Below are 15,925 nucleotides of genomic sequence, written 5' to 3' on the forward strand. Positions count from 1 at the left end.
ATGGTCCTCACAATATTGCATAAGTGGTAGTTTTAAGTGCTCTAAACAGTATCCAAAACACGATAAGGGGCAAGTGAGATTATTCAGGCAACACTCAGTATAAAAGAAGAGTATAAAGATCTGAATCCTTCAATCTTCCATCAGACCAACCTCTAAATGTAACTACCAACTTCTGAGAAACTAGTTCACTAATACATAATTCTCCAATCATACTACCATCACTGAAGGAGACTTTATGACAAGACACTCTGTAAAATAATAGTAGATATTCTGATCTCTTTGAAAATTTCCACATTGAAACCAGTATCATTGAGTGTAAGACAGTTGTAGTCACAATGATACCAAAGTTCAAAGGACAACTAAACGAAGAGGAAAGATTTACATTTCAGTAAATGACAAATAACACTGTTGTTATTTCACATGACGGGACTCAAAACATTTACCTCTGGATGTGAGAATGTAAAGGAACTGTGACCCAAGTTCAAAAGAACTGTTGATCAACATTGAACTGATATGTACCCAGTAGGATGTTCATATGGAAGGGACCCTCCACAGTATATCATTTGCATGAAGAAACTGCTACAGAAATAGCAACTACTGCATTGTTGTTGTTGTGGTCTTCAGCCCAGAGACTGGTTTGATGCAGCTCTCCATGCTACTCTATCCTGTGCAAGCCTCTTCACCTCCAAATAACTACTGCAACCAATATCCTTCTGAATCTGTTAGTGTATTCATCTCTTGGTCTCCCTCTACAATTTTTACCCTCCATGCTTCCCTCCAATACTAAACTGGTGATCCCTTGATACCCCAGAATATGTCTCACTAACTGTTCCCTTCTTCTAGTCAAGTTGTGTCACAGATTCCTCTTCTCCGTAATTCTATTCAGTACCTCCCCATTCTATTCAGTACCTACCCATCTAATCTTCAGCATTCTTCTATAGCACCACATTTCAAAAACTTCTATTCCCTTCTTTTCTAAACTAGTTATTGTCCATGTTTCACTTCCATACATGACTACACTCCATACAAATACTTTCAGAAAAGACTTCCTGACACTTAAATCTATACTCGTTGTTAACAAATTTCTCTTCTTCAGAAACGCTTTCCTTACATTTATCAGTCTACATTTTATATCCTCTCCACTTCGACCATCATCAGTTATTCTGCTCCCCAAATAGCAAAACTCCTTTACTACTTTAAGTGTCTCATTTCCTAATCTAATTCCCTCAGCATCACCCGACTTAATTCAACTACATTCCATTATCCTCATTTTGCTTTTGTTGATGTTCATCTTATATCCTTCTTTCAAGACACTGTCCATTCTGTTCAACTGCTCTTCCAGGTTCTTTGCTGTCTCTGACAGAATTACAATGTCGTCGGCAAACCGCAAAGTTTTTATTTCTTATTCATGTATTTTAATTCCTACTCCAAATTTTTCTTTTGCTTCATTTATTGCTTGCTCAATATACAGATAGAATAACATTGGGGATATGCTACAACCCTGTCTCACTCCCTTCTCAGCATTTGCTTCTCTTTTGTGTCCCTCGACTCTTATAACTGCCCTCTGGTTTCTGTACAAATTGTAAATAGCCTTTCACTCCCTGTATTTTAACCTGCCACCTTCAAAATTTGAAAGAGAGTATTCCAGTCAACATTGTCAAAAGCTTTCTCTAAGTCTACAAATGCTAGAAATGTAGATTTGCCTTTCCTTAACCTATCTTCTAAGATATGTCATAGGGCCAGTATTGCCTCATGTGTTCCAACATTTGTATAGAATCTAAACTGATCTTCCCCAAAGTCAGTTTCCATCAGTTTTTCCATTCATCTGTAAAGAATTTGTGTTAGTATTTTGACTTATTAAACTGATAGTTCAGTAATTTTCACACCTGACAACACCTGCTTTCTTTGTGATTGAAATATTATATTCTTCTTGAAGTCTGAGGGTATTTCATCTGTCTCATACATCTTGCTCACCAGATGGAAGAGTTCTGCCATGGCTGTCTCTCTCAAGTCTATCAGTAGTTCTAATGGGAGGTTGTCTACTACAACAACTACTGCATAATGAGTCTAAAACAAAGCATAGGGTTATAGATAGGGAGTGACTTAATGCAACAAATTTGGCTGCCATAAGAACAATGCATGATATCTTCAATAACTATGATGGCAGAATCTTATCAAATTATGTCTCACAAAACCCAAACTAAGTCTGTTCACATTTAAAGGCTGTCAGTGGCACCATATTTAGCATCCAGACACTCATGTGTGATACAAGAATGGAAACTAAAGGCAGCAAAGTAAAACCAGAAATATTTTACTCCAGTTTCAAATGATACTTTACACAGGAAAGATGCAGAAATACTGTCCCAATTTAGTTCTTATACCACTGCATAGATGAGTGACAAAAATATTACAGCCAATGGTGTTGAGAAATAGCTGAAATTACTAAAATTAAACAAATCTCCTGATTCTGTGGAATTCTGCACAGAATGAGGGGGGCTGCAGCATGTTATCCTGGATGGGGAATCACTGACAGAAGCAGAAATAACTTTGTAGTTCCTTGCTATAGTAGTGGCTACAGAATATAAGCCAATTCATAAAGGGCATTCAGAAATTCCCGTGACAAACTTGTAGGGCCCATTGTTTAAACTTCTAGGACTTATAGAGGGCAGTGAGTACATAATGTTTTGAATAGGAATCCATGTCCAGGAATGTTATCTAATGACACTACAGAATGTCAAAGTTATAGGTGCCAGCAGCTGTAAATGTATGTATTGACACGGTGAATCCGTGATGATGTCACAGACTTTCAAGGATGATGGAGATGGATCAATGTATTATTTTGAGGTAAGGGTCCCTGTTTCAGAAACAAACAAGGTGAAAGTCACAAGCTACAATCATTCTGATACATCTGACAATGGAATACATGTACCAGTACTACTGTTGCTAAGAATGTAGGGTATGCAACTTTCAGTGATGGTAGCATGAAGCAAAACAAGAAAAATTGACTAGTAAACATGGGCTCTAAAATGCATATCTGAGGGGCTATGGGCACTTGTTGATCTTCGTTAGTGTGAAATACATATCCTCTATTAAACAAGTGCTCATAACTCTTAACATGTACATTTTAGAGCCATGTTTACCAGACATTTTTTCTTGTTTTGGTCCATACTACCGCCTCTTGAAGTTTCCTACCCTAAAGTCTTAGCAACAGCAGTACTGGTACACATATTCCAGTGTCGGAGGTATCAGAACAATTTTTGCTTATAATTTTTGGCTCATTCATTTCCAGGACAGGGACTCTTACCTCAAATTGATACATTTAGCCTTCTCCATCATCCTTGAAAGTTTGTAACATTATAATGGAATCACCCTATGTATACATATATTTACAGGTACCAGTTCCTATAACTCTGACTCTCCATAGCATCATCAGATGAAGTCGCAGGACATGGGTTCCTATTCAAACTATTATGTACTCCCTCCCCTCAGCAAGTCCTATAAGGCTGTATCGGGAATTTCTGAACACATGATACACGGCTGCTATAAATAATGATTTATTACCATGCTTTGGAGCTTACATAAATGTGACTGACACATTGTATGTCAAAGAGCAGACTATTACACCAAAGACAGTCCACTCATGACCTGGCTGTACCGAACCAGAGAGGTATTTTACTTTTGCGGCAGTGTGTTATTTGTTGAGTTCCCTTCAACTCTAGGTCAGCACCTGGGTACTGTACTGAGATGCTTACTGCTCACATTGTATGTTAATGACCTTGCAGACAACAGTAATGGTAACCACAGACTTCTCATACAAGATTCAGCTGTCCATAATGAAGTACTTTCTGGAGAAGCTTCATAAATATGCAGACAGATTTTGATAAGATTTCAAAGTGGTTCTAAGATTGGTGACATGCTTTAAATGTACAGAAGTGTCAAGTTATGCACTTTAGAAACTGCAGGCATCCTCTGACTAAAATACCAATGAGTGACAATTGGTGGTAACTAACTCATACAAATACCTCGATGTCTCAGTCTGTGGGGCTCCTTGCGGCTCACTTTGTTGCCATTGCTGTCTGCTGGTGCATGCTGCAGACATGAGTGGACATGTTAAGGAGGAAAAGCCAAGGAGAAATCAAGATCCAGCCTTCCCGCCATCCTACTGGAGAACCTGGTAGAAGAAGTGCAAAGCAGAAAGAAGAGCAAGGAGAAGAAGAAGATGCAGCAGTGCTGCAAGTGCCAACAGTGAGGCCATATAGCAAAGTCCTGTGGCAACACAGTTGCTTGCATGAAGTGTGCAAAGGCACACGACACACGCGACTGCAAGAAGTGTGGGATGCTCCCCAAAGTGCGTCAATTGCAGTGGCACACATGCTGCAAATCATCATCGCTGCAGCTGTATCAACAATTGGAGCAAGCAGAACAAGAATATCATGGCTGCTGAACCCAAAGAGGTGCCCCAGCAAGACAAGGTGGCTGCTCCACCCCCATATCCAAGGAAAGGGAATGGGCCAAGCACCACCAAGAAGATGACAACGATGGTTTTTGTGAATTATTACAGAAAGCCACTGACAACGCCGTTGCTGCACTCAAATCCACCATGGTGGAGGAGAGAGTGGCCTTGAGGGTGGAACTAGAAGAGGTGCACCTTCAAGTGTGGCAGTTGATGGAAGCCTTGACCCTTGCATCTCATAAGAAAGAGGTGCTGATCCCCACCAGGAAGGGGGTAGATGTGGAGACCCAGAGGACTGCCTCCCTGGATGATGTGGAAATGCAGGCTGTTGGGGAGGTGGTTGAGGAGACGGAGGAGGAGGCACAGCAGCTAGAAGAAGAGGAGGAAGAAGCAGCACAAATTGCTGCTATCACTGCTAAACTTGCAGAAGAGGCTGCCATCCATGACCACCTGCCACTGCCAGACAACCAGCAAGCCACAAAGATGGTGACAGATATGTTAGCGAAATCACTGTGAGATGGTATGTAACCTTCTATACCCATTTACCTCTCCCAATACACCTAAACCCTCCCTTCCCCACCAACCATACGATTTCAGTTGGGCAGCCATAAACTTGCATATGATTTCCAAGAAATACCTAGCCCTGATCAACTCTTATCCCATCTTCATGGCTCGGGACTGGTAACAAATCATTGATACCATACCAAGACCAAAGACTAAAAAGAAAAATTTTTAATCCAACTAGCACAACCAATTATCTAGTCTGCATCGCTAAGACAAGTTCAGTCTTTTCCTTAGTCCCAGGAAATAATCCCCACCCCATCCCTTTTGGAGTAGATGTCTAGCGACAAAGACTCCACATCTAGGCAACATCTGGGAGGCTGTCAGTCATAGAGACCAAGGAGTCAATTTGTGGGGATATAAAATGCAATGATTGTAGACCTCATTCATAGATAAAGCAGGCGGCAGACTTCAGTTCATTGGTAGGATACTAGGAAAAAAGGGTCAGTCAACAAAGGAGGCTGGTTACAAAACACATATGTGGCCCATCCTAGAGTACTGCTCAAGTATGGGGTACCATATCAAACAGATCTAACACTGAATATTAAACGTATACAAAGAAGGCAGCACAAATGGTCATAGGTTTCTTTGACTCACAGGAAAATGTCACAGAAATGTTAAAAAACCTGAATTGAGAGACTAGTTAAGCTAAAGAGCAATCATCCCACAAAAGCCTACGTACAAAGAATCAGGAGGCAGTGAAGAATTTAGGAATATGCAACAGTAGCCTACCTATCACTCTGTAGAGACTGCAAATACTAGAGTAACAAATTACAGCCCATAGAGAAGCATCTAAACAATCATTATTCTCATGTTCTATAGGCCTAAGTTCACTCTGCCATACACTGCACAGTGGTTTGTAGGGATTGTATGTACATGTAGATGCACAGTAGAGTTCTCCATCATTCTTGGTGGTGCACACTGTAAACCAAATTAAACTTATATGTTTTAAAAGTTCTTTAATGGTGAACCACATTAAAGAGCGTGCTAGTTATGGTTGCTCACATGCTCGCTATCCCGCCCCCCCTCCCCCTCTCTTCTCTCTCTCTCTCTCTCTCTCTCTCTCTCTCTCTTTCTCACACACACACACACACACACACACACACACACACACACACACACACACACACACACACACACACACACACATCTGTCAATGTCATCCCATTAAAAATAATTATCTGAGTTCTATCTGACAGGAATAACTGAATCCAGTCACAAATCTGATGTGATACTTATTCACTAAATGACAGTAGGGAATTTATTGAATGCCTTTTGGAATTCAAGGAACACAGCATCAACTTGGGCACTTTTGCCTTTCATGTTCTGGATCCATGGAAGAACAGAAAGCCATGTGCCTCATGATATCTATTTATGGAGTCACATTGATTTTTGAAGAGATTTTTGTCCTCCAAAACTATCATAATGCATGGATATAAAACATTTTCCACAATTCTCCCATATATTGGTGACACCAATACATGTCTATAATTACTTGCATCTGTCCAACAACCCATCTTGAAAATGGGAATGACCTATATTTTTTATCCCAATCAGTTGGTATTCTTCATTGTTCCAACTACCTACAGTAAACTGCTGTTAGAAGGGCAGCAAAGTTTTTTCACATAATCTCTGTGGAATTTCACAGGTATACTACGATGCCTTCCCACTGTTAAGCAATTTTAGTTTATATTCTATTCCATGCCATTTTGGCATTGGCTTGATTAGTGAATGACACAACCATATTGTGATTTTCTATAGTGAAACTATCTCAGAGGATCAAATTCAGTACTTTGTAGTTCACTTTGTTGTCAACCACTCTGCTGCCAGTATCGTCAGCAAGTGACTAAATTGATGACCAAATTCAGTACCTTGTAGTTCACTTTGTTGTCAACCACTCTGCTGCCAGTATGGTCAGCAAGTGACTAAATTGATGACTTTGATCTGCTTACTCTGAAGTGACAAAAGTCAGGGGATGCCTCCTATTATTGTGACAGACATCCCTTTGCATGATGTAGTGCAGCAAGTTGACATGGCATGTACTCAACAAGTCACTGGAAGTCCCTGTAGAAATATTGAGCCATGCTGCCTCTGTAGCCATCCATAATTGTGAAAATGCTGCTGGTGCAGGATTTCAGGATTCTGTGCATGAAATTAACTATTGTTTACATCCCATAAGTGTTAGATGGGATTCATGTTGGACAATTTGGGTAGCCAAATCATTCACTCAAATTGTCTAGAATGTTCCTCAAACCTATCACGAGCAATTGTGGCCTGGTGACATGATGCATTGCCATCCATAAAAATTCCATTGTTGCTTGGGGACATTAATTCCATGAATGGCTGCAAATGATCTCCAAGTAGCTGACCATAACTATTTCCAGCCAATGATCCATGTAAACACAGCCACACCATTATGGATCCACCACCAGCTTGCACAGTGTCTTGTTGACAACTTGGGTCCATGGCTTTGTAGTGTTTGTGCCACACTTGAACCCTACCATTGGCTCTTACCAACTGAAATGCGGACTCATCTGACCAAGGCACGGTTTTCCAATTGTTTAGGGTCCAAATAATATAGTCATGAGCCAAGGAGAGACACTGTAGGCATTGTTGTGCTGTTATCAGAGGCACTTGCATCAGTCATTTACTGCCATATCACCATATTTTGCTGCCTGTGTTGTCCATGACAAGAGATAATGCCTGAAATTTGGCATTCTCAGTACATCCGTGAAATTGTAGACCTCAGAATATTGCATTCCTTAATGATATCCAAAACAGACTTTCCCATGCATCTACCTCCAACTATCATCCACATTCAAAGTTGTTAATTATCATTGTGCAGCCATAATCATGTCGTTATCAGGAGAAAGAAAACTGGCGTTCTACGGGTGGAAGTGTGGAATGCCAGATCCCTTAATCGGGCAGGTAGGTTAGAAAATTTAAAAAGGGAAATGGATAGGTTAAAGTTAGATATAGTGGGAATTAGTGAAGTTCGGTGGCAGGAGGAACAAGACTTCTGATCAGGTGACTACAGGGTTATAAACACAAAATCAAATAGGGGTAATGCAGGAGTAGGTTTAATAATGAATAGGAAAATAGGAATGTGGGTAAGCTACTATAAACAATATAGTGAATGCATTATTGTGGCCAAGATAGATACGAAGCCCACACCTACTACAGTAGTACAAGTTTATATGCCAAATAGCTCTGCAGATGACGAAGAAATTGAAGAAATGTATCATCAAATAAAAGAAATTATTCAGATAGTGAAGGGTGACAAAAATTTAATAGTCATGGGTGACTGGAATTCGGTAGTAGGAAGAGGGAGAGAAGGAAACATAGTAGGTGAATATGGACTGGGGCAAAGAAATGAAAGAGGAAGCCGCCTGGTAGAATTTTGCACAGAGCACAACTTATTCATAGCTAACACTTGGTTCAAGAATCATAAAAGAAGGCTGTATACATGGAAGAAGCCTGGAGATACTGACAGGTTTCAGATAGATTATATAATGGTACGACAGAGATTTAGGAACCAGGTTTTAAATTGTAAGACATTTCCAGGGGCAGATGTGGACTCTGACCACAATCTGTTGGTTATGACCTGTAGATTAAAACTGAAGAAACTGCAAAAAGGTGGGAATTTAAGGAGATGGGACCTGGATAAACTAAAAGAACCAGAGGTTGTACGGAGTTTCAAGGACAGCATAAGGGAGCAATTGACAGGAATGGGGGAAAGAAATACAATAGAAGAAGAATGGGTAGCTTTGAGGGATGAAGTAATGAAGGCAGCAGAGGATCAAGTAGGTAAAAAGACGAGGGCTAGTAGAAATCCTTGGGTAACAGAAGAAATATTTAATTTAATTGATGAAAGGAGAAAATATAAAAATGCAGTAAATGAAGCAGGCAAAAAGGAATACAAACGTCTCAAAAATGACATCGACAGGAAGTGCGAAATGGCTAAGCAGGGATGGCTAGAGGACAAATGTAAGGATGTAGAAGCTTATCTCACTAGGGGTAAGACAGATACTGCTTACAGGTAAAATTAAAGAGACCTTTGGAGAAAAGAGGACCACTTGTATGAATATTAAGAGCTCAGATGGAAACCCAGTTCTAACCAAAGAAGGGAAAGCAGAAAGGTGGAAGGAGTATATAGAGGGTCTATACAAGGGCGATGTACTTGAGGACAATATTATGGAAATGGAAGAGGATGTAGATGAAGATGAAATGGGAGATACAATACTGCGTGAAGAGTTTGACAGAGCACTGAAAGACCTGGGTCGAAACAAGGCCCCCCGGAGTCGACAACATTCCATTGGATCTACTGACGGCCTTGGGAGAGCCAGTCCTGACAAAACTCTACCATCTGGTGAGCAAGATGAGTGAGGCAGGCGAAATACCCTCAGACTTCAAGAAGAATATAATAATTCCAATCTCAAAGAAAGCAAGTGTTGACAGATGTGAAAATTACCAAACTATCAGTTTAATAAGTCACAGCTGCAAAATACTAACGCGAGTTCTTTACAGACGAATGGAAAAACTAGTAGAAGCCGACCTCGGGGAAGATCAGTTTGGATTCCGTAGAAATGTTGGAACACGTGAGGCAATACTGACCCTACGACTTATCTTAGAAGCTATATTAAGGAAGGGCAAACCTACGTTTCTATCATTTGTAGACTTAGAGAACGCTTTTGACAATGTTGACTGGAATACTCTCATTCAAATTCTGAAGGTGGCAGGGGTAAAATACAGGGAGCGAAAGGCTATTTACAATTTGTACAGAAACCAGATGGCAGTTATAAGAGTTGAGGGACATGAAAGGGAAGCAATGGTGGGGAAGGGAGTGAGACAGGGCTGTAGGCTATCCCCGATGTTATTCAGTCTGTATATTCAGCAAGCAGTGAAGGAAACAAAAGAAAAATTTGGAGTAGGTAGTAAAGTCCATGAAGAAGAAATAAAAACTTTGAGGTTCGCCGATGACATCGTAATTCTGTCAGAGACAGCAAAGGACTTGGAAGAGCAGTTGAACAGAATGGATAGTGTCTTGAAAGGAGGATATAAGATGACCATCAACAAAAGCAAAACGAGGATAGTGGAATGTAGTCGAATGAAGTCGGGTGATGCTGAGGGAATTAGATTAGGAAGTGAGACACTTAAAGTAGTAAAGGAGTTTTGCTATTTGGGAAGCAAAATAACTGATGATGGTCGAAGTAGAGAGGATATAAAATGTAGACAGGCAATGGCAAGAAAAGCTTTCTGAAGAAGAGAAGTTTGTTAACATCGAGTATAGATTTAAGTGTCAGGAAGTCATTTCTGAAAGTATTTGTATGGAGTGTAGTCATGTATGGAAGTGAATCATGGACGATAAATAGTTTGGACAAGAAGAGAATAGAAGCTTTTGAAATGTGGTGCTACAGAAGAATGCTGAAGATTAGATGGGTAGATCACATAACTAATGAGGAAGTATTGAATCGGATTGGGGAGGAGAAGTTTGTGGCACAACTTGACCAGAAGAAGGGATCGGTTGGTAGGACATGTTCTGAGGCATCAAGGGATCACCAATTTAGTATTGGAGGGCAGCGTGGAGGGTAAAAATCGTAGAGGGAGACCAAGAGATGACTACACTAAGCAGATTCAGAAGGATGTAGGTTGCAGTAGGTACTGGGAGATGAAGAAGCTTGCACAGGATAGAGTAGCATGGAGAGCTGCATCAAACCAGTTTCAGGACTGAAGACCACAACAACAACAACAATCATATCAGAAACCTTTTCAAGTGAATCACTTGTGTATAAATGACAGCCCCACCAATGAACTGCCCTTTTGTACCTTGTGTACATGATACTGCCACCATCTGTATATGTGCATATTACTATCCTCTGACTTCTGTCACCTCAGGTTATTGACTTTACTTGCATCTACATGATGGCTATTGCATGTGTCTAACATTATTGGAATTTTTCATGTAGAGATCACAACACATAACATGTCCAACAGATGTGTACATCTAGCTCATCATCAGTCTGTGGACTCTAAGAAAGTCTTAATCATTTGCAAGAGGAAAGTTATAGTGCAGTGACTATATAATGAGTGGTGATGAGATGAACTCAGGACAAAAGTGTGGCAAGAAGAGAATGCATGGGTTTTTCCAGAAGCACTGCACCATAGGAAAATCATTGAATTGTTCAACTGCCTCTGACAGATATGAGGGTTACTTGGAAATCTAGGTCCAATTTCTTGTAAAACATAATCCATCACAGATTTTAAAAAAATAAAAAATTATTTAATTCCTTACATATTTCTCTATTTTTCTACATAGATTCCATAGTTGTTAAACATTTGTCATAATAATCTACAAATTTTTGTATATCTAAGTCATAGAAGCCTGCTAACTGTGGCTATAACCAGAGGCAATTTTGTGCAAAGTTATTCTACCCACATTCAGAAATTCCAATGCTAAAGTTGATCTTACGAACTGACAGTCTTCACGAATTTTTTCATCCATACCGTTCACCAAATCTTCTGAAATCACTGATGGGCAGTCTGATTGTGGTTCATCTTGGACATTTTTGTGTCCATCCTTGAATGCTCTCGCCCACTTAAGCACTTTGCAGTCACTCATCTCATTGGAGCCAAACACTTCATTTGTCAGTTGATGAATTTCTACTGCTGCAATGTCGCTTTCTGATAAAACCCAAATCACTGACTTTATTTCACAGTCGGCAGTCTTATCAATTGTTTTAAACATTTCAAATTGACTCTTTAAAAAGCATACTTTGAAAATACCATCGCAAATGGTGTCATTTGATGATATAGCAAGCTGGTTGTTAGTGTATATGTGCATTTCAACGTTCACTTGGCATTCAATTAGCTACAGTGAATCAGACGTTACTTTCTGAATAATCCTTGTAGAAAACAACAGCTGAAAATGAGGCAGAAGTCACCTTATGACATACAACAGTAGTAGTAGCATTCTATGGGGTTCAGCTATGACTCTTGCTTCTGTTTGTGGGGTAGATCGACACTAGTGTATCCATAGATGACTTGGCGACCTTGCCAACTACTGAAATCATTGTGTGGGGAGCTACTGAATATGACAATAGAACTGATCTAACAGCTGTTGGAGGTATGCCGAATGCTAGCCAGTATGTGGCAAGAATGAGAAATTCTGTTCTCATACTCTTCATGACCCGGGATCTAAATGGCTTATTCCAGCAAGATAATGCAAGATGCTACCTGCAGTTCACATTACAGACACTTTGAGGAATGTATGGATTCTTGACTGGCCTGTGCAATCCCCAGATTTGTCACATACAGAGCATGTGTGGGATGTGCTGGAAAGACAGATACAGAGGTTTGACAAAAATAAGGAAGCATCATGAGAAATGTGTGCTTGAACATAACTGGAGAAGCTAGCCAAGCCTGCAGGTTGCACTGTTGTATTTTACCATGAATGGCACCTTTGAAATGTGCTCAATACGTTGCAAATGTCAGTCATGTCATGACAGTGTTCTTCACAGCTGAGTCCATTACATCAGAGATAAATTACTTCAAACATGTGCAAATTTTTGGTACTTGTATGGTAGATGCTTGTATGGTGGATGCTTTTGTAACCAAGGTAGCTGAAATGTTTGGTGTTTCAAGTTGTACCATATCAGAGATTTATATCACATACAGGGAAAGCAGAAAAACATCATTCTCTAATTCACACTGTGGATGAAAGTGTGTGTCAACTGATTGTGATGGACATTTTTGCTGTAGAGGACTGATCAAACATAAAGGACAACAGCTGCAAAAGCCACTGCAGAACTGAATTTTGCTTTCGTCATCACCAAAACAACACGAAGGGAGCTGAATAAGCTCAGAATTACAGGGAAAGCCAGAATTCCAAAACTACACACCAGTGATACAAATACCAGTAAGAGGAAAACATGGTCCCAAAATAATAAAACCTGACATATGGAGCAATTTCTTGCCATTTGGTCAGATGAGTCATGTTTCACATAATCTCCAACTTCTTGGCAATTTTATGTCCCAAGAGTGAAATATGGTGGGGATACAATGATGATTTGGGCAGCCATATTGTGGTATTCCATGAGCCCATGGATGCTCTAAAAGGTCACATTACTACCTAGGATTATTTGACCATTGTGGCTGATCATGCACATTCCTTGATATAGAATTTGTCAATTGACATATTTCTGTAAAAAGTGTATTTATATAACATAACAGGTTAGTAATGAACTGTTTATTTCTATTTTAGGAAGTACTCTATGGTCGAGATGGAACTGTTAAGAAAAAAAATAACTTCTTTTCTGCACTTTAAATGTTAGGTGCTTGCTTGTTATGATGCGCCAACTCTTCCTCAACCTTCCCAGACTTCTTCAGCCTACCAGATTACAATTCGTCTTTGTAAGGTAGTTGAAATACCTACTGCATTTTCTTCTGTTGTGTTCAATTTCATTTCTAACAACAAATGTATTTAATTACTTGATAATCTATCTACTCGGGCACAGTCTTTCGCAGCACTAAGAAAGCTCATTTCAGCTGACAGGATATTACTTTCTTTGCAAATGACCCACATCTCACTTCGATGCTGAGATAGTCATTACCATATAAAACTTCATTTTTATTATATTTTGTGTCTTATTTATAAAGTACTGGTGCCTGTTTAAAGTTCCATAAATGTTTCCAATTTTTTTCTAATTTCTTGTCTACATCGTTATCATACTTACATGTGATATTACATCCAAGATAATTAAAATTGCTGACCTGTTCCTCTACTGTATTGTTCACCACTGTTTTTGTTCTTATTGGGTCTTATCCTACAACAGCCATTGTTTTAGTCTCCTTTACACATATAGTCATGTTGTAGTCTCTAGCTATTTTATTAAGAAGGTAAATTCCTTTTTGCATGTCATGGTCTTCATCCACTGTGTAACTTTAGTTTAAAAGTGAATTCATAACTGCACTCTGTCGGATACTGCTTCTTGGATTAGATTGTCAACAGGTATTTGTAGCTGTATATTTCATTGCTTTATATGGCAGCTTCTTTAGATTGCAGTTTAGAGCACATTACCTTCTAGTAAGTGGCAACATGGAGTAGTATTATATTTAGTGAATATCTCTGTTACTTTTTTATTCATCGGAATCGTTGACAAACGCTTCACAGTGCATAATTGTACTGTGTAGCTATAGCAAATATTTTTAATTGTAAGTGTATTTTTGTGGTTGACATGGACATTAGTGGTGTATATGTGGGCAATGAAATGAATATGTGCACTAACTTACATCAAGCTGATACAAAAGACAGTATTTCATAAATTTTTCTGTGCTTCACATCTATATTTTCTGGATAATTGTGATATACCAGGTTTCCCAAATGTATAGGGTCAAAATTATGCAGGTAATATAGGATCCTAAACTTTTCAGATAAGGAAACAATAGTCAGGCATAAAAGTTTCATTTAGTTTGAGGGCTTGAATGAGAAATGTGAGAGATCCAGGACTGGTGTAAGGTGCAAGTGACATAAGCCTACAATTTGGGTGCCAAGCTAATTCAGAAAATACTCTGCCTGTAAGATTTGCAGTATGTAATGGTTAAGAGAAGTGCTGACTTCACAGTTAATTCAGAGTGAAATGCAAAAGGAAATGTCTATGGTATCACCCATCATTGTTCAGATGTGCCAACTTTCATTGTATTTTACTGAGTTGGAGAAGACAATCACAATTTTAGTCATTTAAGTTTGACATTTATGAAGGGAGGTTAAGTTTAAACTTTTAGCTTGGCACTACTTGTTTCTGTTTACATGTGTTTTACTTTATATTAATGATGGAAGAGATTCATTAAGGAGATGAAAGAATTACCTAAATGCAATCCTGAACAGTTACTGACAAAAGCAATATGACTTAATGAAAGACACATATTGTAACACATTTTTGGAGAGTAGGTAGCTTAATAAACCATGTTGTGACTCCATCATCAACTAATCTTTACAATTTATTAATATCTGATCAGTTTTATGAGACTCAAAAAGTTGGGAAGAAAACATATCAAAGTAGAATCACATAATAAAGCAGGACTATGACACTGAAACAGCAATTAAAACAATGAAGCAGCAATACAAGTACTAAAAAGAACTACTTACAGAAAAAGTAAACTGTGATGCTTGTAGGACACAAAATAACATAAACAACTTCATGTTAACAATCACTTAATGTTGTGAGATAACATCTGTCATCAATAAACAAAATTGTCATACTATTCATTCACAACTACACTTATCTTCCTTTACTGTGATGTGCGCAGTGAGCAATTTCATATTACACAAGGCTTTAAAATTGATTACAGTGGAGAAAAATGCTAAAAGAAACTTATGACTTGCTGAGTACTAGGAAGAAATTTATCTCTTCTTTATCTAATGTTAAAAGTTCACAACCCAAGGGTTGAGCAAACAAAATGCCTTTATCTCAGACCAAATATTTTTGAGGCCATGCTTCATAGCACTTCAAGGAGTCTGAAAGTGCTGAGTGCTGCATTGTAACCAATCTTTGATTTATATTCAAATAAAATAAGTTAAGGTACTGCCACCATAATGAAGTATAGTTCACAGTCACTTAAGTTTTAATATAATATATGAACCACCATATGTTGAATCCTCTTTAGAGGAATTAGTATTTGAAAAACTACTATTCAAAGCAAATTTCATATTTGCAAATGAAATAAGCCATCAAATAAGACAACCACTCAGACCTTCCTTACTATATTTCAATGACAAAATCTATCCAATCTTGGACTTACAATTCCAGTGATAAAAACATATCTCATCAATCATCACCCATGGGTATTACAAAAATATCTTCAGTATATTTGTACCAGAAAATGTTGAGAATTGTTGTGATAATTATGTCACAA

At 38.7% G+C, this 15,925-nt stretch overlaps 1 protein-coding gene across 2 annotated transcripts in view; it reads right to left on the minus strand.

The window, feature by feature from the left end:
• Positions 1–15,410, minus strand: part of LOC126273387 (serine protease svh-1-like) — a 356,722-nt gene extending 341,312 nt beyond the window's left edge. For both annotated transcript variants that reach the window (XM_049976948.1, XM_049976942.1), the window contains exon 1: positions 15,159–15,410. In XM_049976948.1, the coding sequence (XP_049832905.1) occupies positions 15,159–15,212 (54 nt within the window). In that variant the 5' untranslated portion in view covers positions 15,213–15,410. The remainder of the gene's footprint in view (positions 1–15,158) is intronic.
• Between the last annotated feature and the right edge of the window lie 515 nt (positions 15,411–15,925).

This window comes from Schistocerca gregaria, chromosome 1, assembly GCF_023897955.1.
Source record: "Schistocerca gregaria isolate iqSchGreg1 chromosome 1, iqSchGreg1.2, whole genome shotgun sequence".
In the NCBI taxonomy this organism is placed as follows: domain Eukaryota; kingdom Metazoa; phylum Arthropoda; class Insecta; order Orthoptera; family Acrididae; genus Schistocerca; species Schistocerca gregaria.